Source organism: Dipteris shenzhenensis, chromosome 15 (genome assembly GCF_047967505.1).
Source record: "Dipteris shenzhenensis isolate YYH24624 ecotype China chromosome 15, Dip_SZ_1.0, whole genome shotgun sequence".
In the NCBI taxonomy this organism is placed as follows: Eukaryota; Viridiplantae; Streptophyta; class Polypodiopsida; order Gleicheniales; family Dipteridaceae; genus Dipteris; species Dipteris shenzhenensis.
In genome coordinates, this window is record NC_141610.1 from 643,181 (window position 1) to 670,896 (window position 27,716).

The 27,716-nt window shown below is 49.8% G+C and overlaps 1 protein-coding gene across 6 annotated transcripts in view; it reads right to left on the bottom strand.

The window, feature by feature from the left end:
* The window catches only part of LOC147893182 (uncharacterized), a 102,612-nt gene that overhangs the window by 11,384 nt on the left and 63,512 nt on the right, over positions 1-27,716 (bottom strand). For all 6 annotated transcript variants that reach the window (XM_087386033.1, XM_087386030.1, XM_087386032.1 and 3 more), the window contains 2 exons: positions 3,634-4,071; positions 3,129-3,365 (listed from right to left, as the gene is read on the bottom strand). In XM_087386033.1, coding sequence (XP_087242159.1) covers positions 3,129-3,365; positions 3,634-4,071 — 675 coding nt within the window. The remainder of the gene's footprint in view (positions 1-3,128; positions 3,366-3,633; positions 4,072-27,716) is intronic.

The following is a 27,716-nucleotide window of genomic DNA, read 5'->3' on the forward strand; positions in this document are numbered from 1 at the left end:
GAATCCATGTCCTCGACTGTGAAGCCATGGTACCAAGGAAGGAGGTAGATGACATGAGGGCCTAGTAGGATAGGGCTCTGCTTCACAAGGGAGGCCGTGGTGTCAGGGGAGTTTAGCTGCATGAGGAAGACTCCTCTCCCATAGATCATGACCTCCTGGATGCGGTCAACCCCTAGGGCTAAGCTCGTCCCTGACCTGTTTCCTTAACGGGGTGAGCCCAACAATGCGACCCACTAGGGCCCTGTCATGAAAAGTCTCTACTTCACACTTGACCTGCTACTTGTCTCACAGAGAGAGCATAATCTTAACCACAACGGGGGTCGAAGGTGCTGCCATGTGAGCCCTTCTTGCTAGACCAAGGGTCACTCTCAAGGTTCAGTTCTCCCGAGAAACAAACACTGTTGGAGCTGTGAAGCAGAAGCTGCCTTGCCCTTTTGCTATGCTGATTTTCTGACAGTAAAAGACTGACAGATGGGTGGAATCTGAAGGCAAAAATTAACTTTGCAACTGTCTCTTCTTTCCTCTCTTTTTTTTTTGGACAGTAACTAGAAGAGTAACCCACTGGTTACACTAACCACACTAACTGGCTCTGGTCTGGTTAGTCTGTGACTGAGCTCTAACCAAAGTAGCTAGACTGATCCCCGTCTGGTTACACTAACCAAACTGGTTTGATTAGGTCAAGCTAACTGGACCAGGGTTAGGCTAGCTGGGTACTAGTTCAACTAACCAAGGTCAACCAAACCAAGTTTAACTAACTGCAGTTAAGTTTACCAAGTTTGCCCTAACCACAATCAGCCACCCTCAACTTTTGCAAAGCAACGGAGAGGCGACGGACGGCGACGATCTCTACTTTTGCAAAGCGATGGAGAGACGACTGACTTCGACTGACACCTGGTCCTACTGCGCCACCACCAAGCAATAAAATGTAACGCCGTGAGTCTGAGGTGAGCCAAGCTCTCGCGTCACAGCTCGCCATCCATCTCTCTCAGCGTTCAATGCTCCTCCCTCCGTCGTGCAATGCCCTCTGTCGTCGATCTCCGTTGCTCGGCACTCGGCCCTCTGTTGTTTCATCCGCTCGTCAGCGCTCCGTTCCCCCTATCTATGTAGCTCGTCGCCGGTAGCCTCTCTACGTAGCCTCTACATGCCCGTAGCCTCTCTCTATGTAGCTCGTCATGTAGCCCATCGTGTAGCCTCTATATGCCTGTTCCCTGCGTAAGCCCTCCATCACCCATCGCGTAGCTCGTCCGTCGCTAGCAGGTGAGGTCGATGGTGCAACAATAGCTTGGTGGAGTAGCAACAGCAGCTTCCAACGGGGGGGAGCGTCGATAGCGCAGCCTCACAGGTAACGCAACAACAGCTCCCCGCACAATCTAATCCTTTGACCACCAGCTCAGGGGAATCTACTTCAATTCTAAGGAGAGACTTAAGAAGGCCATTGAAGAGCAGCTTCCCAAACGCCGAGCACTGGGTAGCATTGACGATTCTGTAAGCGACAAAGCCCAACGCTCCCACGTCAATCCCTCAGGTGGAACAGCCTGTCGCCCACAAGTTGCTCTCACCACTCTTGGTAGTAGGTCTTCATTCCCATTCCAAGAAGCTTGCACGGTCCTTGCCAAGTTCTAATCACACTTATGGACTAGCAAGGAAGATCTTGTACTTCTGCTGGATGGTGGCTCCTCTGGTCCATGGCTGATGTAGATAAGGAGCTTCATAGACAGTGAGCACTCGCTTACAGAGGATTTGGTAGCTCTCCTTCAAGATTTTGCGAGGACACTACAAATTGATCGGGTATTCACATGGGCCATGGCAATCTGACTACCGGAGAGGCAGCTACCTTTTCCATAGAGATTATCTCCCCGGCCTGCCTAGTGGATGGGGAGCACGTCACAAGCCAGGAGATTCAAAATTCAACGCCTCCCTACCGTCGACCAGAGGAAACTATTTGGGAGACAGAGGGCAGCATCACAGCCCGGAGGATTTGGGTAGCAAATTGCAGCCTAGTAATGGGGGGTGTAGCAGGTTCGGCATGCTGCCACCCTTGTCAATATTTGGCTCAATTTTGTTTATACATTGTATTGCACCATTTTGGGAGCCAGATACAGAGGGTTCCAGAAAGACAGCTGCAGCATTTCTGCAAGGCTTGGCCTGAAAGCATTTTTTACATTTTCACAGATTGATGAATCCGTTGTTCGTATAGTCCACCATACTGGTTGTTCATGTTGGCACTGGTTTTCAGGGTACCGTACACAGTGACCTGGGACCCTGTGAGGCAGCCTACAAGTAGGCTACTGGACAGCTAGTTTTCTCTCAGCGCCTCACAAATGGCTGAATCATTGTAATGTGTTAATAGAAGATACTTTCTCAGGGAAAGGGGGGAAAGACAAACCATTTCACTTATTTCCAGTCCCTGGATCGAGGCCCTTGGATAAAAGGGCTTATTATTGTGCTGTAAAACCTCTTTTAAACACTTTAAACAGAAATGCAGCTTCTGCTCACATTCATGCATCGTGTTTTGACTACATCTTCCAATCAAAATAGAGGAGCCCCTAGGCTACACTCACAACCATTACGTCCCTTGAAGTCTGCTTGACAACATCCACCTAGTGAATAGAGCTGGTGAGGAGCCCTTGAGCTACACCCAACCCAAACCTTCCTTGAAATGTGCTTGACAATATCCTCTAAGAGTATCAGATTCTAATCGATTCAAACTGGGTGAAGAAGGATCCCTGCTTCATCCAAACTGTGTACTTGCTTTGAACAGGTTCAAGCACAGTTTTGTGTGACACAGTAACGAGGGAAGCGATAACACTTGGGCCATCAGCTTGAACAGTAGAAAACAAGATAGCAGTTATTGCTTCACACAGATCAGTATCTATCGCTCAGACAGCTCATACTTGCATCAACAGATCTCCAAATCGTGTTCAAAAGACTTATAAACCACTTGCTCCTGCTGCCATTCCCTGTTAATAAATACCGAGCTGAGCATAACCTGCTTGCTATTTCAATTTACATTGCACCAGAGATTATAGATATTTGTAGTCATGCTCCAAAACATACTCTAGCGGCAAAATTTAGATAAATTAGAAAGTACTAAATTTGTCAATAGACAAAAACAATTAAAGACTTACTGGTGCATTGGAATCAAAATGTTGAGAAAGGTAAAGCTCTTTGTCCGTGCCAACACAAGGAAACCCTGTGTCTGAAGGACGATAGAACCATCTACAGCACATGAAGCATTCTTTCTGGAGGTCTCCTCTAGAAGCCACTGTCACAGACCTTATCCTCCTTGTGCTACATTGACCAGAATAAAAGCTTTGAATCTGAGCAACATAAGGTTCCTTCTCGTCTTTTGTGTAAGGGTGTATCTACAAGACAAACACCGTACTATTACTTCAGCTGCAAGCTCAGCAAAATCCCTAAATGTTTGAGGCGAAAAACGTTCCATCAAAGTCATCATGATATACATACATACATACATACATACATACATACATATATATATATATATATATAGAGAGAGAGAGAGAGAGAGAGAGAGAGAGGTGGATAGATAGATAGATAGATAGAGAGAGAGAGAGAGAGAGAGAGAGAGATGGCATTTAAAAGCACACAATCGTGCAAACAAGCACTCACTTCTATGACGTCCCCGGTTGAGTATATGATACCATTTAAGCGGATCGCTGTGAAGTATAAGACATCTTGAGAAAGCTTTATGGAAGATTGTGCCTTGGAATACTTCATCAAAAAGTCAAAAGAAAGACCCGGCCTTGACAATGCAGGTGTTTCTTTACCTTCACCAAGAAAGGTGATACAAATGTCACTAGCACTCTTCTTTTTTGAGTCTAACAGAGCAGCTGCATTACATGATCTATTAATACAGCCAGAACTTTGGACCCCATGTTTCCTTTTATTCAATATGACTTTCTTTTGGGTGAGGTTCCGCCTTGTTTCTACCAAGTTGCGAATAGGTGCCTTGGGATCTACCCTTAATTGAGGTCTGACATTGGACACAGCAGCGGGAAGAGGAAGAAGCATGTCTTTCAGTAAACTGCTGATAATCCAGTCACCTGACTGCAATCGTTCAAATAAATAGCATATTAGCCATCTCTCTCTCTCTCTCTCTCTCTCTCTCTCTAAAGAAAAGGTCACCATAAGCAGCGATATAGGGGTGAAGCAGGGATGCCCCTGTCACCAACTCACTTAGTCTATTCATAGAGGAGTTGCAAGATTGGATGACAAAAAACAGCAAAGGAGTCTAGGTGGCTGGTTATGCACTATTATTGCTCATTTATGCGGATAGCGTGGTTTTCTTTGCAAAAGATAAGAATGATATGCATGCAGGCACACTTGGATGCCTTATATAATTTCTGCAAATATTCAAAAATGCAGGTCAACATAGTGAAAAACAAAGTAATGGTGGTTGGGTCTCAAAATAAATAGATAAATTTCACATTCGAATGGGAGACTTTGGAAATTGTCACTTCATAAACTGGATTCCACATATAATTAGATGTGGAATGCATGTGTCGAACGAAGGATTCTGGGAGCTTTTAAAGCATTGTACAGCTTCTAAAATCAATGCAGAAAGGCACATTTGTGGAATTGGGAGGCTGAATGCACTACACAGGAAATGGCAAACAGCTGAAAACAGAGATAAGTTTGAGTACTACCGTACATTTATTAACCCCGAATATTGGGCTACTTATACAGGAAGAGAAACAGCCACGCAGAAGTACATTTGCACACCTATGGCAATACATAAGCGAAGAGCTTTGCCTCACTTCGCACCCGATCACACCAGCTGCAGATTGAAATAGGAGGATGGAAAGATATGCCAAAAGAGAGCAGAATATGCCAATTATGTGACCAGGGAATGGCAGAAACTGAAGAACACATGGTAATGATATGCCCTTACTATACTCACATCCGGAAAGCATTTAGCTCTCTTCTCGAGGGACATAACAGACTGGCTGATATGCTACATAGCGGGTCACCCCCAGCTTTAGGAACGTTTGTCTATAAGCTTTTCAAGCACAGGAACTCACCTAAGACATAAAGGTAGTTTCTCTTAATACCCTCCCCTCCAAGGGAGGAGTCTTTGTGTACGAGGATTTTGTATTGCTCAGGTCCCATAGGCCGATTTTTTGGTCTTCAGAGGACGATAATATATTCTTCTTCTTCTTCTTCTTCTCTCTCTCCCCCCTTCATATTGAGAGTGGATGAGCTGAGGGAGTACCCAGGGAGCCATAAGGCAATTAGGCACAAAGAGCAATTACTCAAATCGTAGAGACAGGGACAGACTCATCTCAGAGTATGATTACGGAATTCTTCCAGAACCAAACCACCAGATCATGGGTGGTCGGCAAGGCAGAGATCCAAAGCCAACGACGCGACACACTCAACAGAGGCCAGACACACAGATCATGCTTGGGGACATCCCATCCATGTTCAAGAGTTACCGTGGCCCTTGTCACATGCAGAGGCACTGCCAGGAGGCCCCGACGAATCCGCAAATAACTGCCAGCATCTACCTCTGATCTCATAGCAGTACAACCCCCCCTAGCGACAGCGGGCGCATCATGACCTCCTCTTGGGGGGCATCCACTCATGGACCTGCAGTATCTTGTTGGTATTTGGAGATATGTAAGCATGCAATATTATCTTATAGACTAGAATGATCAGAATTGTCAAAGAGAACAGAGAAAGAGAGAATTCGGATGATAGACAGCATAAAATGAAAGCAAACTTTATTGAAAACCCACAAGCTAAAAGCACTCCACTCACACACTAACAAATTTGCATCCCTACCGGGCTTGTTGCATTTGTTTACAAATAGCACCTATCACTCAAGCCACAAAGTCTAATTATAAAGGAGATAATTCAAGCTCCAAACACTTGGAGCAAAGACTATCTAACACAATACCAGCTACTCTCAAAAGCCGAACATATAAAAAGTCGTTGGAGTGCCATTCAAGGTCGTGAGAGGCAAAAAGAACTGCCAGCAGCTTATGGCCAATCCCAAGTCGCGGTGCTCCTTCCATACATCGTTCCTATCTACTCACGAAGCTCAAGGGCTCTCACTCTCATGGGAGAATCGAGCTTAGAACTGCCAAAGAGCCCCTCTAAGGTGATAGAAGCCACCATGTATAGTATTGCATAGTATAGTGCCACATGTCACTTGCATTTTTACCCCTCTATCAACCTTAGCACCACCCCTTGGAGGTTTACTACACTTAACCAATGCTATTAAATACTAACGATCCCCCCATAAACCAAGAAGGGGATACAAGACAAAAAGGTCAACACAGTGAGCATAAGAGAGCAAGAAAATTCCAATGCCAAGATGAAACCTATCACCACTAACTGAAAGCCCTCCCCCTCCCCGTCGCTCAGCCCTCCCCCTCCCCGTCGCTCAGCGCTCAGCCCCCCCCTCCCTGTCGCTCAGCCCTCCCCCTCCCCGTCGCTCAGCGCTCAGCCCCCCCCTCACCGTCGCTCAGCCCTCCCCCTCTCTGTAGCTCAGACCTCCCCCTCCCCGTCACTCAGCCCCCCCCCCTCCCCGTCGCTCAGCCCTCCCCCTCCCCGTCGTCCGTCGCTCAGCCCCTCCCCCTCCCCCTCCCGTAGCTCCGCTCTCCCTCCCCCTCCCGTAGCTCCACTCTGCCCTCTGCCCTCCCGTAGCTCCGCTCTGCCCCCCCCTCCCGTAGCTCCGCTCTCCCTCCCCCTCCCGTAGCTCCGCTCTGCCCCCCCCTCCCGTAGCTCCGCTCTCCCTCCCCCTCCCGTAGCTCCGCTCTGCCCTCCCATAACTCCGCTCTGCCCCCCCTCCCGTAGCCTCTGCGCCACCCCCCCCTCTCGTAGCCTCTCCGCCCCGCTCCCCCTCTCGCAGTCGCTCCCCGCTCCCCGCTCTCCCTCCCCCTCTCGCAGCCTCTCCCCGCTCGTGAGCCCCCCCCCCTCCCATAGCTCCGCTCTGCCCCCCCCCTCGCGGAGCTCGCTGCCCCCCCCTCCCGTAGCTCCACTCTGCCCCCCCCCCCTCCCATAGCTCCGCTCTGCCCCACCCCTCTCGCAGCTTCTCCGCCCCGCTCCCCCCCTCTCGCAGCCGCTCCCCGCTACCCGCTCTCCCCTCCCCCTCTCACAGCCTCTCCCCGCTCCCCCTCTCTCCGCTCTGCCCCCCCCCACCGTAGCCTCTCCGCTCTGCCCCCCCCCCTCCCGTAGCCTCTACGCCACCCCCCCCTCTCGTAGCCTCTCCGCCCCGCTCTCCCTCTCGCAGCCTCGGTAGGGACCTGCTGCAAGCCTTGGCTTGCCACTGGCCCTGCGCACCCCTACAGCAATGCTGAACAAGATCTGCCTCTGCAAGAAATCGTGCACCTGAACAAGTCCTACGATGGCCCACAAACCCAAACAGTCTCCGAAGCCAATTGTGGGAGGGATCACAAAGCGCATCTCCAGGAGTGGATTAGCAATTGATAGCCAACCAGTCCTGAAAACATCGGGTGCAATGGGCACCAATGCAGTTCTTTCTCCCGCAGCCATCATCTCTACTCCGACCACTGCCTCCCTCACCAGTGTACCACTCAGCCTGCCCCCCACAGGAGAGGGTCACAGTTCCTCAACCCCCACACAACTCCCTTCTGTCTCCACCACTCTTATGTCCCCCCTTCCCCTCACCCAGCAGCCTTTTTCCACTCCCCTACCATAGCCATATACAGCCAGCCTATCTCCCACGCCCCCTCAGCCATACGCCATGTCCCAGTTCGTACCCCCCCGCGTCCCACCTGAGACGATAGATTACATCTTTACGGAGCTACATCGACTATGGGATCATACCGTAGCACAAGATCAGCTTATTCAGAGCATGCACCAGGAGATCACTCACCTCCGTCAGGAGGTTGTCTCTCTCACTGCTACAGTCACAGCAGCCCCGCGCACTACACCAGAGGTGGAGGAGCGGATCGCTACCATCCAGACTACTATTGCGGAGACTACCAGATGGGTGGATGTTGCGAGACGGGCACCCAAAGCAGCAGTCTCAGCCACCATCACCGAGCAGGAACAGAGGGCCAGTAAGGCTCTCAACATCTGAGTATGAGGTATCCCCCGCGCAGATTCACTCACCCCCTTAGCGGACGCGACTGCTTTCGTGACCTCTACCCTCGGCCTCGCCGAGCATGGGATCGAGCATGCATGGCGCACAGGACGGGACCCCACGCGCCCACAACCACTCATCATCCGATTCAGGGATACTCACGCTCGACTTGCAGCACTCATGCAGCGTGCTGCACTACGGGATCACCCTACTATCTTCATGGATGAGGATCTCACACCTATGCAAGTGGAAGAGCGGCGCACCCTGCTTTAGCAGCGAGATGTAGCCTGTCAGGAGGGGAAGTGGGCTGTCGTCCGAGATGGCCGCCTATTAGTTGGCCCCCGCCGCCGAGCCCCACCAGGTACTCCAAACACGGTAGCAGACTCCCCTCCCAAATAGGGAGACATGGTCTATGAGATTCAGACTCAGCACACAGTACCCTTGGCATGCACCATATGGAACTGTAATGGTACCCTATGGTCTGACCCTGGGAACTTCTCAGAGTCATACACTGGACGCGACATCGTTTTCTATACAGAGACACATCAGAGTCCCGAGCGCCCTCTCCCCTCGGTCAGTGGCTATACCTGGGAGTCAGTATTCCGTGAGGAGACCAGATACACTGGGGGGGTCCAAGGATCAGGCGGAGTTGCAGTACTCCTTCGTTCAGCGCTCACGAGCTTGATATCTGTGGTTAGACGGGATGTGCATGCTCGTTACCTATGGCTCCGATTTCGACGCCCCTCCACACGCGACCTCTTTATTGCAATCTGCTACTTTCCTCCTGAGACGTCACATTTCGCACGGATGCTACGTGAGGATACGGGGGTATCCCTCTATCTAGATCTCTACTCAGACATTGTGGAGTTCTCCATACGCGGAGAGGTCCTCCTAGTTGGGGATTTCAACGCAAGGACAGGTGCACATCAGACATCACTCCTGGACTTCCACTCAGATCCGGTCCTATTACCTGAGATGGACACAGAGGACTCGGGCTTCTCCCGCTCCTCGGTTGATAGTCGCGCTCCCGTTACTGCGTATGGGCAGGCTCTTTTGGACTTGGTCATCTACAATGGATTACACCGGTGGCCTACCTCCTCTGGTTTCACATGTTTCCCACATGGCGGAGGAGCCAGTGTCGTTGACTACATTCTGGGATCTCCTGCTTTAGCCCCACATATCACTGACTTCCGCACTGCACCCTTATCCCAGGAGCCGACCACACTTACCTATTCTTTCATATCCTTGCGCCCCGAGCCCCTCCCAGCCACACCCCGCACTACACTACCTATCATGATATACACTTTGATCATAACCTCTCACCTGATTACTCAGCCCACCTAGCCTCCCTCCTCCGACACATAGATACCATACCCTCTCTACATCACCAAGCCACCCTTATCACCCACTCCCTTCACAATGCAGCCCACCACATTTTTCCTTCCACTACTCGGTCCACCCGCCTCCACCCGCTGGCTCCACCCCTTGCAATAGCTGGTATGATGACGAGTGTAAAGCATTACGCCGCACACTCCGACTCACGACCCAGCGAAACGCTAGGGCCAACCCACATCTCACCAGGGATTATCGTCGACTAGTCTGTCGCAAGAAGCTAGCCTTCCTGCGCCAAAATGAGGATACGCTACTGAACATTCTGTTTAGTAGCAACTCCAAGGATTTCTGGAGAAAATTCCTAGAACGTCAATCCCCCTCCCCCCTCACAGACACTTCCCTCTGGCACTCCTACGCACGTACACTCTATGATATCCCTGATCAGCCTCCTCCCGACCTCTCAGCCACCCCCCGTCCCACTTCTTGCACCCTCTTCACAACCCAGAGAGTCACCCACGCAGCGCTTAAGCTTCACAACGGCCGAGCTAAGGATCATGAGGGCTTATGCACAGAGTTTGTTGCTTATGGCATCAAAACTCTAGCCCCCATCCTGGCAACGTTTTGTTCAATGAAGCTGTCTGCCACGGGTTCCCCAGAGCCTGGACCCTGAACACTATCACACCCATCCACAAAGCAGGAGATCCCATGGATCCAGGGAATTACAAGACCATCATGATTGGACATGTTATGTCCAAGATCTATGCATCAGTGTTAGATGGCGAGGTCAGTGCTCGCGCAGAGGTACAGGGGCTCAAGGCATCCGGACAGGCTGGGGATCACTCGACTTACGATCACATTTTTACACTTAGAGGGATCATTGAGGAGGCCAGACACGGGAGACAGAGAGTATATTGTTGCTTTGTGGATTTCCCCAAGGCATTCGACACCGTTCCCCGCGCCCGACTCGTCAGACGCCTGCAGGAGTTAGGCTACGACTCGGAGGTTATCTGGGCAATAGTAGCTCTCTATGAGCGGGTGACGGGCCAGGTCAGGATTGGCACCAGCTGGACCCCAGAGATCACGAGCACTATCGGAGTCAAACAAGGATGTCCCTTGTCACCGACTCTATTTGGCCTCTACATCGACGAGCTCGAGACCACCATCAAGACACTCGGAGGTGTAGGCTGCTCTCTTGCGGAGGCTGTCATTCAGATTCTCCTATACGCAGACGATGTAGTACTACTATCCTCTTCTGCTACTGGTCTTCAGCGACACCTGGATGGACTTCAGGTCTTCTGTGATACACATGACTTGAAGGTCAACCTTGGGAAAACCAAGGTGATGATCTTCAACACTTCCAGACCCACTGTGCACCAAGAGCAGATTCTCTTCGCCGGCGACCCTGTTGAGATAGTTGACTCTTACACATACTTGGGCGTTGTCTTCTCAGGCCCGATCTTCACGATGCGCCCAGCCATGCAGGCCAGGATCAGCCGGGGCTACGTCGCTCTTGCCAGGCTGGAGCGACAGTGCTACCACTCCCACTTCCAGGACCCGCGGACCAAGTCTCTCCTTTTTTATTCTTTGCTCCGCCCAGCAGGCATGTACCGTAGCCCGTGGTGGAAAGCCGACCTTTCAGACACAGAGTGGGCTCAAGTCGAGCGCCTACAGATACTGATGTTTGCTCGGATGATCCGCAGCAAACCATCGGTACCACACCAGATCATTCTAGCAGAGTTCGGCGCCTCACCCCTACAACTTGATGCGGCTTTCCAGGCTATCACTTATCTCCACAGAGTCAGGGATTTCAGCTCCTCCGCCGACGGTCACCTCCACCTACCTTGGCTAGCCCTATCCTCCTCTATGGCCTTATCCGTTGATGGGGACCAGCGATGCTGGTATAGTCGTCTTTCCAGTTGGTTCACCCGACTGAGCCTCGACTTTTAGACCGGTTGCCTCCTTTTCAGTACAGCCTCGACGCTCCACCATCTCCCCTCTCCCCCACTGACAAGGAGGTCAACCGGCTCATTCGAGCGGATCTGCTCCAGCTCCACACCTGGCGGACATGGTTTCTTCACTCCAAGCTTCCTGTGAAGCTCGACTTCTACCGCCGACACTGCCTCCGGGCTTCATCACACGTCCGGGTTACACACAGCTTCATCTACCACATGCGCTCCGGATCTCCCTCGGTCAGTTTAGGGTTTTGTCACACCGATTACGGATCGAGAGTGGACGTGCAGAGGGTATCCCACGAGAGGGCCGCCTTTGCCCACTTTGCGACTTGCAGGAGATCGAGTCGGAGGAGCACTTTGCTTTCAGATGTCCTATCTATTATGCCATTCGAGGCTGGTACCACTGCCTCTTCCGCGACGGATTCGGCCCCCTCCCACACATGCTGCAGTTCCCAGATCAGCGATGCCTAGCCGCTTTCTTACATGAGATGACTCACCACCGAGATACCTCTCTCCGAGCACGGTGACACGCGCAGCACACACAGCGTGAGGATACCCAGCGGCCCATCACTGATTTCTTTCAGTCACAGGATACCTCTCCTCAGTCTAGCCGACGACGCGGACGTGAGCGAGAGCCAGAGCCACGACAGCTGCACCAGCGGACAGACTCACACATCCGGGTCCATGACATCTCGTCTCTGCTCTCTGCCCGCCCCACCGGGGTTACCATTTCCCTCATCCACAGGGCCACCCGCCACCCCCGACGACCGAGCTCGACTAGGCCGCGTGACGTCAGAGGCCAATCATCTATCGCAGGGTTTTTTCCGGCCTCTCATTTGACGGCCCCTCTATGATTGGTCTCTGACGATCACCACCTGCACATATATATGTATCTCCCCCCTCTGCCCCATTTTTGGTGCCTCCCCTTCTTTTTTGTATCATCTGGAGGTTGACACATATTTTTTGTATCAGGACTAGACACACCGTCCTTCATAACCTCTTTTTTGTAGAAACGGTTGGCTGGCCCGTTTTGAGACCGCCACCATTATGCTCATTGTATCATTTATCTTTAGTCTCATAGACCTTCACGGTCTCCCAAAGACTTTAATAAACTTTCTTTCTTTCTTTCTAAAAAGCATAGCCGTCGTATTTCTCCATATTGATCATTGGATTATTTGTCTGTGCATAAAGTAGCAAAGTTGTCCCCTTGTCCTCTCTCTCTCTCTCTCTCTCTCTCTCTCTCTCGCTACCCCCCGCTCAGCCCTCCCGCTACCCCTCTGCTCAACCCCCCCGCTCTAGCTCTAGCCCCCCGCTCTCAGCCCCCCCACTCAGCCCTCGCTCAGCCCCCCTGCTACCCCCCGCTCACTCCTCCCGCTACCCCTCTGCTCAGTCCCCCCGCTCTAGCTCTAGCCCCCCGCTCTCAGCCCCCCCGCTCAGCCCTCGCTCAGCCCCCCGCTACCCCCCGCTCAGTCCTCCACTACCCTCTGCTACCCTCGCTCAGCCCTCCCGCTACCCCCCGCTACCCTCGCTCAGCCCTCCGCTTTCCCCCGCTCAGCCCTCTGCTAACCCCCCCCCCCCGCTCAGCCCTCCGCTACCCCTCCGCCACCCTCGCTCAGCCCCCCCTACCCTCTGCTCTCCCCCCGCTCAGCCCTTCCTGGGCACTGCTGCAGCTAACCACACCCCCTCCCCCCCCTTTCGCTCCCCGCTACCCCTTCACTCAGCCACTACCCACCTCCCTCCCTCCCTCTTTTTTTTTTTTTTTTTTTTGGGGGGGGGGGGGTTCTTTTCCGTGGAAAAAAAAAAAAAACCTAGCCTCTCCTCCTTCTCCACCTCTTGGCTGCCTCTCCACTTCAGGCTTCCGCACTACCTCTCCACCACCTCGCACTGGACGTGCCTCCCATTATGGGGGGGGAACTGGTGCTCCCGCTCCCGGTTGAACATTAACACTACGATCTGCACCCGCACCCCAAGAGAATGGGGGACAAAGCCAAGAAAGACGAAAATAACAACAACAAAAAAAAGCAAACGACACAACTGAATTTGGAGGATGTGAACACACGTTACAATCGAAGTGGACTCGGGGTAAACAGCAAGGCAAAGTTAGGACCCGCCTCAGCTTCTTCAACATCTATCTCTACCTCAACCTCAACCTCAACTCCCGCTACAGTGTCAGTTTCGTTTCAGCTCCAACCTCAGCTCCCTCTATCTCTATCTCTACTTCGACTTCAGTCCCCGCTTCACGCCCAGCTCTAGTTCCAGTCTCAGCTCCATCTACATCTACGGTCAGTGACATACTCATGCCCATGGCGCCAGTTGTTGTTCCCTTTCCCTCTTCTCCTGTTACAGCTCTCACACAGCTTATGACACCTACTTCCGAGGTGTCATACACTGTGCCGCATTACGCTTCACTCTCCCCTCTCCTCTCAGTCAGCCCCTCCTCCCACACCCCATTGGGACTGCCTCACCCATTCCACTGTCATCTCCGTTCCTCACTCAGCCACCATCCAGTTTTCGGACTCAATCCCACTCTTTCATGCCACAGTCACCAGAGTTTCAGCATGGACATGGGTGGACTGACACACCAGAGGCCCGTGAGACCCTACTCACGGAGATACATAATTTTCGTGAGAGTGAGATGGAGCTGGCTCGCTTCGCACGGGAGCAGGTCCACTTCAACCAGGAGCAAAACCCCATCATACAGGAGCAAGCTAGGGCCATTCGCGAGCAGGCGGGTCTTATTCAGGGACTCAAACAGGATATCATGCAGCTCCGATAGGAGGTCACAGCCATACACATTGTCCCAGGGAGTACCCCGGTGGTCGAGGCACAGATTGCGAGCATGCAATCTGCTATTGAGGAGACTTCCAGATGGGTTGACGTGGCCAAACAGGAACCCACAAGGGTCACCGTTTCGGCTACCCTCATGGAGCAGCAGCAGAGAGCCAGCAAGGCTCTCAACATCAGAGTACGCGGGATCCCACGCACTGAGGCTACACCGATGGTAGATGCGACTACGTTCGTGACAGCTACCATGGGTGTGGCTAAGCACAGGATAGAGAGGGCATGGCGGGTGGGGAGAGATCCCAACCAAGAGCAACCCCTGATCATACAATTTCATGACACTCAGGCACGACTTTCAGCTCTACGACGCAGGTCAGTCCTTCGAGATCAGCCAGCGATCTCTATGGATGAGGACCTCACACCTCTACAGGTTGAGAGGCGCTCTTTGCTGCAGCAGCGAGATCAAGCCCGAAAGGAGGGGAACTGGGCAGTGGTACGAGAGGGACGACTTCTTACAGGCCCCCGTAGGACACCTGTCCCCTCCCCTACATAGGGAAGCAGGGCTATGAGACTCAGATATCCGAGACCCTGTCCTGCACCATTTGGAACTGTAATGGTATCTTATGGTCAGAACAGCTCCAATGCTGTTGATTACATCATGGGATCCCCTGTCTTCACATCTCGCATTACTGACTTCACTGTAGCACCTCTCCCCCCAGGGGCTGATCACACATACCTTTTCTTTCGCATCTCCACCTCCCTTCGCACAGCACCTTCCACCCCACTCAGTGCTTACTCCACCTACCACGATATACGCTTTGATCGAGATCACTCACCTTCTTACTCTGGCTGTCTATACATACTTCTCGCTTATATTGACTTCATACCCCTTTTAGAGGATCGTGCTGCCCTTGTCACCCGCTCACTACACGAGGCTGCCATTCACGCCTTTCCCCACACCACCCAGCCCACCACCCCCTGAAACCCTACCCTGTAATAGTTGGTACGATGATGAGTGTAAGGCCTTACGTTGTCAACTCAGATTCGAAACCAAAAACATTCTTCCGAGCACACCAGATACGCTACGTGAATACCGTAGACTGGTACGAAGGAAGAAACTAGACTTCGTTCGTCAAAAGGAGGAGGAGCTACTGAACATTTTGTTTAGTAACAACTCTAAGGACTTTTGACGGAGATTTCTAGGACGGTCCCCTCCGCCACTCACTGACACCCAGATCTGGTTTGATTATGCACGCACACTTTATGACATCCCAAATCAGCCAGTCCCTAGCCTCTCACACATGCCTCGTCCCACATCCTGCACCCTCTTCACTCGAGGAGGGGTAAAGGATGCCGTAATGAAACTTCATAATGGCCGAGCGAAGGATCATGAGGGACTATGTACTGAGTTCATTGCATATGGGATTAACCTCCTAGCCCTGATCTTAGCAAAGCTTTTTAATGAAGCAGTTTGTTTGGGATTTCCACACACTTGGACCATTAACACTATCTCACCCATCCACAAGGCAGGGGATCCCATGAGCCCGGAGAACTACAGGACCATTATGATTGGACATGTCATGTCCAAGATTTATGCATTAGTACTTGACTCCGAGGTTAGCAGACTTGCAGAGTGTCGAGGACTCAGAGCAGCAGGACAGGCCGGATTCCGGCGTGATCATGGAACCATGGACCACATTCTGATGCTCAGATGTATCATCGAGGAGGCGAGATCACGGAAGCAAAGGGTTTATTGTTGCTTTGTGGATTTTCGCAAGGCATTTGACACGGTCCCAAGAGCCTGCCTCATACGGTGCCTACAGGACTTGGGTTATGACCAGGAGATCATTTGGGCTGTCATGGAACTTTACGAGGGAGTTTTTAGCAGAGTTCGGGTAGGATCCGGGTGGGCAGACGAGATCATGAGTACCATCGGGGTCAAACAAGGGTGTCCTTTGTCGCCTGCCTTGTCTGGCCTCTACATTGACGAGCTTGAGACAGTGATCCAGACACACGAGGGTGTAGGTTGCTTTCTTGTAGGCACGCTGATCCAAATTTTGCTCTATGCAGATGACGTGGCTCTCTTGTCTTCCTCAGCAGAGGGGCTTCAGAGACACCTAGACGCACTACAGTCCTTTTATGAGTCTCATGATTTGAAGGTCAACCCGGGTAAAACCAAGGTCATGATCTTCAATACATCTCGAGCCATCATGCGTGAGGAGCAGTTCACATTTGCGGGGTCATCTGTTGAGATAGTTTCATCATACACTTATCTTGGGGTTATCTTCTCCGGACCGAGCTTCACTATGAGACCCGCGATGCAGGCACGCTTGAGTAGAGGGTATGCCTCATTGGCCAGGCTAGAGAGGCAGTGCTTCCGCTCACACTTTCAGGATTCAGGCACCAAGGGGTTGCTTTTTGACTCCTTGGCTCGCCCAGCGGGGATGTACGGCAGTCCTTGTTGGGGGCCAGACTTGTCGGATACAGAGTGGGCCCATGTGGAGCGGCTACAGGTTCTCATGCTATCACGGATGATTCGTGGTAAGTCATCCGTTCCTCACCAGATCATTCAGGCTGAGTTTGGGTCACCCCCTTTACAGCTAGATGCTGCATTTCAGGTCATCACATATCTGTACCGAGTTAGGGAATATGGGGATTATACCTCGGGGCATAGCAGGCTACCATGGATAGCTTTATCCTCTTCTATGGCACTTGCAGCAGGAGGAGATCAGAGGTGCTGGTATGCACATACACAGAGATGGTTTGAGCGACTGGGGCTCCACATGGATAGACTACCTCCCTTCCAGTATAGCATGGATGCTCCGTTCTCTCCCCTCTTATCACACGAGGTCAACCAGGTTATCCGTGAGGATCTACTACAGCTACACACTTTTCGGACCTGGTTGGAACCGAGTGAACTCCCAGTGAAGCTTAGCTTCTACAGAGATCACTTCTTACATATCACAGCGGAGGATTTCATTGACCCACCAGGATACACACAGATTCACCTACCCCACTCGCTGAGGATCTCTCTTGGGCAGTTCCGGGTCTCTTCACACAGACTTCGCATTGAGAGCGGCAGAGCAGAGCGACTACCCAGGGAGCGGCACATATGCACACTGTGTGACATACAAGAGGTTGAGACAGAGGAGCATTTCATCTTCAGGTATCCTATGTACTATGAGATCCGAGGACGTTTCCACTGCCTCTTCAGGTATCCTGTGTACTATGAGATCCGAGGACGTTTCCACTGAGGCACTTAGACACCGCTCTTCCTCGGTTGATCCCTCTCAGAGCTCTATCACGGAGTTCTTTCAGCTAGATCACATGGACCCCAACGAGACGAGGCCTCGACATGACCGTGACCCGGAACCAGTGACCCGACACTCAGACACAGGGTTGACACACAGATCACACTTGGAGACATCCTCTCCTTGTTTAGAGTTGGAGCCAGACCGACGGGGGTCACAGTAGCGCTGGTTAGACGTAGAGCTACGACCAAGAGACGTGCCAGGACCGCACCTCTGAGTGGCCGATAGCACTCTATTGCCGACTTCATGCCTCCACTGCCTCATCCATCCTAATATCTTGCTGTTGCTGGGGATGATGATGATATTGATGATGATGCTCAGATTGATATATAGTCGACCACCGACATCACTATGTTGTACTTAGGACTTAGTACTGCCATTCTACATTTGTGGCATTTTGCATTTTGCATTGGTATGGACACTCGTTTAGTAGCTCCACTACCACAGCTCGTATCAGGATTTTCACACTCTCATAGACCCATCGGTCTTCTGAAGACTTTAATAAACTTTCTCTCTTTCTTTCTTTCTTCAACTATGTAGGACTTCTTGTGTCACCCGCTCACTACACAAGGCTGCCATTCACACTTTTCCCCACACCACCCGCTCCACCCGCCCACTACCCCCTGGAACCATACCTTGTAATAGTTGGTACGATGATGAGTGTTAGGCCTTACGCCATCAACTCAGATTCAAAACCAAAAACAGTCTTCCAAGCGCACCAAATACACTACGTGAATACCGTAGACTGATACAATGGAAGAAACTAGACTTCGTTTGTCGGAACGAGAAGGAGCTACTGAACATTTTGTTTGGTAACAACTCTAAGGACTTCTGGCGGAGATTTCTTCTACAAGGACGGTCCCCTCCGCCACTCACTGATACCCAGATCTAGTTTGATTATGCACGCACACTTTATGACATCCCAAATCAGCCAGTCCCTAACCTCTCACACATGTCTCGTCCCACATCCTGCACCCTCTTCACTAGAGGAGGGGTAAAGGATGCCGTAATGAAACTTCATAATGGCCGAGCGAAGGATCATGAGGGGCTATGCACTGAGTTCATTGCATATGGGATTAACCTCCTAGCCCCGATCTTCGCAAAGCTTTTTAGTGAAGCGGTTTGTTTGGGATTTCCATACACTTGGACCATTAACACTATCTCACCCATCCACAAGGCAGGGGATCCCATGAGCCCACAGAACTACAAGACCATTATGATTGGACATGTCATGTCCAAGATTTATGCATCAGTACTTGACTCCGAGATTAGTAAACTTGCAGAGTGTCCAGGACTCAAGCTGCGGGATAGGCCCGATTCCGGCGTGATCATGGAACCATGGACCACATTCTCACACTCAGATGTATCATCGAGGAGGCAAGGTCACGGAAGCAAAGGGTTTATTGTTGCTTTGTGGATTTCTGCAAGGCATTTGACACAGTCCCGAGAGCCTGCCTCATACGGCACCTACAGGACTTGGGTTATGACTAGGAGATCATTTGGGCTGTCATGGCACTTTACAAGAGAGTTTCCGGCAGAGTTCGGGCAGATGAGTACCATCAAGGTCAAACAAGGGTGTCCTTTGTCGCCTACCTTGTTTGGCCTCTACATTGATGAGCTTGAGACAGTGATGCAGACATGGGGGTGTAGGTTGCTCTCTTGCGGGCACGCTGATCCAGATTTTGCTCTATGCAGATGACGTGGCTCTCTTGTCTTCCTCAACAGAGGGGCTTCAGAGACACCTAGACACACTACATTACTTTTGTGAGTCTCATGATTTGAAGTTCAACTTGGGTAAAACCAAGGTCACGATCTTCAATACATCTCGAGCCATCATGCGTCGAGCAGTTCACATTTGCGGAGTCATCTGTTGAGATAGTTTCAGCATACACTTATCTTGGGGTTATCTTCTCCGGACCGAGCTTCACTATGAGACCCGCGATGCAGGCACGCTTGAGTAGAGGGTATGCCTCATTGGCCAGACTAGAGAGGTAGTGCTTCCGCTCGCACTTTCAAGATCCACGTACCAAGGGGTTTCTTTTTTACTCCTTGGCTCGCCCAGCGGGAATGTACAGCAGCCCTTGTTGGGGGCCACTTGTCAGACTTGCCACACTTTTCGGACCTGGTTGGAACCGAGTGAACTCCCAGTGAAGCTTAGCTTCTACAAAGATCACTTCTTACATATCACAGCGGAGGATTTCATTGACCCACCAGGATACACACAGATTCACCTACCCCACTCGTCGAGGATCTCTCTTGGGCAGTTCCGGGTCTCTTCACACAGACTTCGCATCGAGAGCAGCAGAGCAGAGCGACTACCCAGGGAGCAGCACATATGCACACTGTGTGACATACAGGAGGTTGAGACAGAGGAGCATTTCATCTTCAAGTATCCTCTTGTACTATGAGATCCGAGGACGTTTCCACTGCCTCTTCAGGGATAGTAATGAGATTTTAGCCCGTTTCCTCTCCTACCCAAACCAGTGGTGTTTGGCAGGTTTCATTCATGAGGCACTTAGACACTGCGAGAGGATACTCCGAGCACAGAGACAGAAGCGGACTTCTTCTTCGGTTGATCCCTCTCAGAGCTCTATCACGGAGTTCTTTCAGCTAGATCACATGGACCCCAACGAGACGAGGCCTCGACATGACCATGACCCAGAGCCCGTGACCCGACAGCTCAGACAAAGGGTCAACACACAGATCACACTTGGAGACATCTCCTCCTTGTTTAGAGTCGGAGCCCGACTGACGGGGGCCACAGTAGCCCTGGTTAGATGCAGAGCTACGACCAGGAGACGTGCCAGGACCGCACCTCTGAGTGGCCGACAGCACTCTATTGCCGACTTTATGCCTCCACTGCCTCATCCATCCTGATATCTTGTTGTTGCCGAGGATGATGATGATATTGATGATGATGCTGAGATTGATATATAGTCGACCATCGACATGACTATATTGTACTTAGGACTTAGTACTGCCATTCTGCATTTTTGCATTTTGCATTGGTATGGATGCTCGTTTAGTAGCTCCACTACCACAGCATGTTGTATCAGGATTTTCACAGTATCATAGACCCATCGGTCTTTCGAAGACTTTAATAAACTTTCGTTCTTTCTCTCTCTCTCTCTCTCTCTCTCTCTCTCCCGCCCATCCGTACCTAGTCCTAGTCCTCCCTAACCCCAAGTTGGGCTAAATCCCCAACCCAACCCGAGGGTTAGGTTAAGCCAGGGGGTTCATCATGCAGCCAACTATGGACTACTGGCCTACCCTCTCCTCCAAGTCCCCCTCAACTCCTTCAACATCCATCAAGACTCGGTACTCTAAAATGGCAGCCATGACACCCTCTCCATATGCACGGATCTTGTTCACACTGAAGTACAAACTGCTAAGAAGGAAGTGATTGTGGAAGTGGACACCAAAGCATGTAAGTCAGATATTCAAGTAGAGATTAAAGAACACGAAGCTAGATGTGATAATGCCCTTAGGGGGACTCCCAGAAGATTGGTACAAAGAGGAGGACACATTATACATATAGTGAAATATTGACAAAGATCAAAGCAAGCTTGCCCAACATTGAATGGGTGGATGATGATGAGCAGGATGATGACGACTCCAGGCCAGCTTCTATTTTGCACTATAAAGGTCATGCAATCCTTACACTGAAGTCGAAAGATATGCGAATTAAGCTTCTTCGACAATCTTACAAGTTGAGAGGCACCAAAGTATGGATAGCAGAGAAGCTTACACAAGCTCAACTTAAGATTAAGGCAACTGAATTAGCTAAAGTCAGGGCTGCCAGAAAGGATTGAAAATGGGTAGTTTACTACCGTGAAGGCGTAGCACTAATCAGAGAGTTCAAATCAAAACCAGAAGACTATCATTCTTAAACTGATGTATGGCTATTTACTCTTCCAGACTATCATGTAGGTATTCTAAATAATGTGGGTGGCTTTTGCACTCCTTGGGAGCTGCCATGTGCCCTCCCTAAAGAAGATGTACTAGAGGGTTTCTTGCTGTCCCATAGACCTTTGGTCTCCAATGGACATCAATAGACTTTCTTTCTTTTTCTTTCTCTCGCTAGCCCGCAAAGTCGCCTAGCTCCTGCAACAAGTCCCGCTAGCCCCTCCGCTCAGCCTCTCTACCTCAGCCTCCGTCACCCGCTCACCTCTCCCGCTAGCCCCTCCGCTAAGCCTCTCCCGCTAGCCCCTCCGCTAAGCCTCTCCGCCTCAGCCTCCCTCACCCGCATAGCCTCTCTCTCTCTCTCTCTCTCTCTCTCTCTCTCTCTCTCTCTCTCTCTCTCCTCTGCTAGCCCGCAACGTCGCCTAGCTCTTGCAACAGGTCTCGCAACGACAGGGGGGTCGTCATCCAACCCAATCTCAGGCTGAGCCGAGCCCCTAGCTCGGTCCGGGGTGTTAGCTTCAACAAAGGGATCCCAGATTGCACAAGTCTTTCCCAGCATGGAGTTCCCAAAGACGAAGCTCTTTCCATCGACTCCATCTAACAAGAAGCCATCCTACGCCACTATGGCATCGACATCACCTCCTTACGCCTTAATTTTTCATAGATTTCAAAGCAAGCTTGATCAACATGAGCGGATCTACTTCCAACAACAAGAACTCGGAGATGCAAAGCTTTGATTGCTTCCCTGGAGAAGACACTTTTAGAAATGAAGAATGAGGCAAACAGGAGGTAATCCAAGAAGTCCTATAGCAATGCAATACTGCAACTCCTACACCACAGCTTGTAGCCAAGGTCCAAGAAATGGTCACCACTCAGCTCAAATCCATGGGACAGGAAATTACAGTAACAATACATAACAAGATCAACAAATGTGATGTTTATACAGAGGCAAGAGAGCAGCAAGCCATAGCAAGTAGCAATAAGATTTTACATATTGGGGGATTGCAAGATAGTTGCCTTAGATATTTTGAAGTGGAAGAGGAAGAGGAATGTATTGATGAGGAAAAGATTATCCAACTCAAGAAGGCAATGCCACAAATCGGTTGGGATGAAAATGGCATAAGTCTTATAACTCGAAAGGGAAACCAAGCACAGATTTATTTCAAAGAAAGGACTCTAAGAACCAAGATCCTTAGACAAACCAACCAAGGGTACTAGGATTTGGATATCTGAAGAGCTCACTCCAACCCAACTCAAACAAAGGGCAAATGAACTTATCAAAGTGAAAAAAGCAAGGAAAGAAGGTAAATGGGTAGTTTATCGAGACGGAAAGCACTCATTAGAGATTTCAAACCTAAACCCAAAGACTCTCAGTCTTAAACTGATGTTATTCAGACCACCTTTAATATAGTACTTGAATGTAGTTACGCTATAATAATTTGGGGCTAAGCTGCTATACTCCCCCATAGACTCTCAATCTCTAACTGATGTTGATGATTTTGGTGTGCATTTTGTCCGATAGACCCGTGAGGTCTCCTGTAGACATTAATATATCTTTCTTTCTTTTCTCTCTCTCGCAAGCAGTGAGAGAGCTACAATTGGAGCTCGCAGAAGTAAAGGCCCAACTTCACATTCCGGAAGGGCCTAGTAAGCAGGCAGTAATTATGATGCTATTAAATATTGTAAGAATCCCCCCCCTACCCCACAGCTAGTCTCTACAGTCAAAGATCTCATTCACATTGAATTACAAACTGCCCAGAAGGAATTGATTGTGGAAGTGGACACCAAAGCAAGTAAGTCTGATATTCAAGCAGAGATTCAAGCAGAGACTAAAGAACACGAAGCTAGATGTGATAATGCAATGAGGATTAGAATAGGGGGACTCTAAGAAGATTGGTACAAAGAGGAGACTTGTAGTGAAATATTGACAAAGATCAAAGCAGGCTTGCCCAACATTGAATGGACGGATGATGATGAGCAGGATGATGGCGACTCTAGGCCAGCTTCTATTACACACTCTAAAGGTCATGCAATCCTTACATTGAAGTCAAAAGATATGCGAATCAAAGTTCTTCGACAATCTTACAAGCTGAAGGGTACCAAAGTATGGATAGCTGAGGAGCTTACACAAGCTCAACTCAAGAATAAGGCAACTGAACTAGCTAAAGTCAAGGCTGCCAGAAAGGATGGAAAATGGGCAGTTTACCGTGAAGGCATAGCCCCATACAGAGAGTTTAAGTCAAAACCAAAAGACTCTCAGTCTTAAACTGATGTATGGCCAATTACTCTGTAAGACTATTATGTAGGTACTCTAAATAAATTGGGGTTGCTTTTGCACTCCTTGGAAGCTGCCATGTGCCCTCCCTAAAGCAGATGTACTAGAGGGTTTCTTGCTGTCCCATAGGCCTTTTGGTCTCCAGTGGACGTTAATAGACTCTCTCTCTCTCTCTCTCTCTCTCTCTCTCTCTCTCTTTCTCACACACACACATATCTACACCGAGTTAGATCATATGGGGACTGCACATCAGGGAGACACAGGTTGCCATGGTTGGCTCTCGATTCCTCCATGAGGTTGGCAGCAGAGGGAGACGAGCGATGCTGGTATGCACGGACTCACAGATCGTTTGTGAGACTAGGGTTCCACATCGATAGGATACATCCTTTTCAATACAGTTTAGATGCCCCTCCAGTACTCCCACCCACCATCCCAATTGGGCCACTGTCACGGGGGCGTGAAATTCAAAGTACTTTAATGTACTACAAGACCGTGATAACTTTGGTTTTAAAAGTCCAAGCGTGGGCTTAATAATGTGTAATTAAACGCGGCATGGTACCTAGCACATGAGCATAATTAATCCCTAGGCGCAAAGGCATTCCAAGGAATTAAAAGAGTGGTTGTTGGGAAATGATGATGTGGCATTTTTAATGGGCCCCCTAGAGGGCCATGTACCTTCAGTGGCCCCCCTAGAGTTCCAAGTGGCTCTAGTGCCTTCTACATGCTCCTTTGCCATTCCTGGACCTTCCTGGGCCTTCTAAACTTCACATGTGTGGTTTTCTCTCTCATCTTCTCCCTTTGTTGAGATTTTGGACTGGTTTTTCAGCCTCCTTCAGCTGAATTCCGTTTTTCTTTATAACTCCTCACCTGTTTGGATTCCTCGACTTCCGTTTGGCCCGATGGCTTCCCCTCTGCCTCCCCTTCGTAGTGATATGCTTTTCCCTCCGTGCGTTTGGTAGAACGGGCAGAGCTGAGCACTTCTTTTGCTGGTCAAATTTGCAAAAGTGGCTTTTTCTGGACCTTTTTGCTTCTACCGCCTCCTGGGCCTCTCCTCTTGCAAAGCTACAGCTTTCTGTTGAATTTCGAGTGGTCCGACGAGCTGGTTGACTGGTTTTTCTCAGTTTTGGAGGACTTTCCGGCGATGAAACTTCTCCAAAACCTTCTCAATGCATTCCTCTCTGAAGCACGCTTCTTTTGAGCCCAAGAACTCCCACTTCTTCGCGACAGAAGTGCTTCTTTTCGCATTTTTCAGTGGAATTCTTGCTGGTTGGCTCTTGTAAATGCTCTTTCTTCATGCCTTTGCACTCCTCTTTGGCTGAGAATGCAATTGGGCATTGGCTACTATGTCCTCTTGGCGATTGAGGACTTGGTTCGAGTTTTCAAGGCTTGGTGAGTTATGATTTTGCTACTGCAATTTCTTTTTGCCATAAGCTATTGGTTGGCCTCGTGTGCCGCCTCTTTCTTGGCTCACAGGTGCCCAGGCAGTGCTACATGAGTCATTCTTTGGTTGGGTACTTTGCTGATTTTATTTTGGAGCTTTGAAAAGCTTTGTGAATGCCATCTCGAAACCACTCAAAGAGAGTGCACCTAGGGTGCAGTGTGATTGCATCTGGACAGCCAATGGAATTGCACTCGGAAAAGAGAATGCCTTTGGGTTGAGCCTATGGGTTAAGTGCACTTATGTGATGGTGTTCTATGCTTGAAAGCCTTGCGAAGGCTTAGTGAATTGGGGCTGTGTGCTCAGTTGCAGGGAAGGTCTCTTAGATGCAACTTGTAATCATTTCACTGTGAAATATAAAGATATACCAAAAGGGGCGCCACGGTGTTTGGGGCCAATCGGGTGCACTTGTCTATGTCTGTTGAGCAGGGGCATTCTAGCCTCCATCCCTTTTTCAGTGGTTTTGTTTGTGAACAAATGGGTAAATGCCAAATGGTGATCATGAAATGGTTAATGGTTGTGATATATGCTTTGTGAGCTGTAAATAAGTGCTGAAGTGATTAAAGGTTTAGTTCCACTGCCCTCTGAGTGATTAGAGGCCGGTTTCATTGGTTCCATTGCCGGGATACCACACACTCTTTCTCAAGAGGTGGGCCTCAGTAGTTTGGTGGAAGGATATCTTTGCTGCACTTTTTGACAGCTGAATATTACAACCATAAACATGGTGAGTACCCATAAGCAAGAGAGCTCCACAACTCCTCAAAGGAGAAGGCAGGAAAGCCTTAATGATCCAGCTAGTGTTAGTGTACAGCTGCAGGGAGCACAACAAATGCCTTTTGAGCAGGCCACACATGAAGCTACAACTGAGCTCAACGGTGATACTAGTTCTAGCAGTGAGTCAGATGATGCTACTATGTTGAATGCACAGCTTGCAAGTGCAGTGACTGCTTTGACTCAGCTGGCTCAAAATTTGGCTCAGATTGTGCAAACAAATGCCAAGAAGAAGAAGAAATCAAGAAAGCACAAGCACGGAAAGAGTGAGTACACACATGCATCAGCTTCTCATGGCGGACCGCACACTCATGCATCAGTTTCCCATGAGGGACAGCCATCAAAAATGACTCAGAAAGTGACTTCCAAGAGAGAGGGATCGCCCAAAAGAGCACTTGAGAAAGAGGTACAAAAAGTACATCCAGTGCAACAGTATGAGCAGCCAGCACAAGGCCTTGGTTTGGGTATTTCTACTCCTCAAAATAATAATGTGCAGTCCATAAATGTGGCTCAACCACCTCAGCCATATTTGAGGCAGCAACCTGAATATTTTGGTACAGATTCTATCTTTGATGCTACGTTGATTTCACCACCAATTGGGCATAGAAAGCAAGCCATGTATGACAATGTGGGAATGCAGCCAGGCATGCAAGCCACAGCATATGCTCCCATGCCTAATGTTCAGCCAAGCATGGCTCTCCCTAGTGAAGGGAATGCTGCAAATATACAGCCATCTTTGGGACAGCCAATATCAAATGTATATAAAGAATTTAAGGATGGTCGTTCTCATGTCAAGTTTGATACATATAATGGAGTACAGGACAGGTACAAAGCCCTCACATTCCTTCAACAGTTTGATGCTGCATTTCTTGGGGGTTTGTTTACAGAAGCATCCAAGATGAGGAAGGTCGCCACATTTTTGAAAGGCAATGCACTTAAGTGGTACACCAACCTTATGCTTCATGGAGATGCACCTGCTACTTGGCTGGAATTTGAGCAAGTGTTCTCTTCTACTTGGCTTACTCCAACTTTTGAAGTTGAAGTACTTTCACACTGGCATGACTTGTCATACAAACTTTGCAAGAATCTTGATGATTACACCCAGAGGTTTTGGGATGTTTTGCTGCCATTGAGCTCTTACAGGCATGTTTCTTTGAAAGAGCAAATAGAGAGGTACTGTTGTGGATTGCCTAGTGAGCTACGTGATTATTGCATCAAAACCAAGGTGGGTTCTATGACTCAATTAATTGAGAATGCAAGGACAGCATATGCATGGATGCAGGAGAAGAATTTGGGCTTTATGGACAGCAAGAAAGAAGACAACAAACGGGCTGCCAAACACCAGGATAAGGACATCAAATCTGAAAATAAAAATTATGGCAAAAGACCGTTTCAAAAGGGAGGAAAAGCCCAATTCAAAGCTGGTCAAAGGCGTGGACAGCCTAATAAACAGCCCCGTACCAAGTTATCTGATGAAGAGAAAAAGTCACTCATGGAGCAAAACAAATGTTTTATATGCAAAGGAGAGGGACACCGCTCTTATGATTGCCCATTCAAGAAAAGAGACAGGTCAGATGATGATAAGAATGGTGATAAACAGGCTGATCGGAAGGGCAAAAAGCCTAAACCTTCTGCAGGACTTCTTCCAGATGTGATTGGGAGTTTGCCACATGCACATGATGAAGAGGAAATGAAAAAGACTGAGATGTGCAGAGCATGGGGAAAAATCAGAAATCAGAATTGTTTGTTTTTCTTTGATTCTGGGGCAAAGGCGAATTTCATAACTCCTGATATGGCAGGAAGGCTTGGCATCAAGCCTGAGGAAATGGGGCCATCCGGCATGTGTGATATGGCCAACCCTGAACTCAACACACCT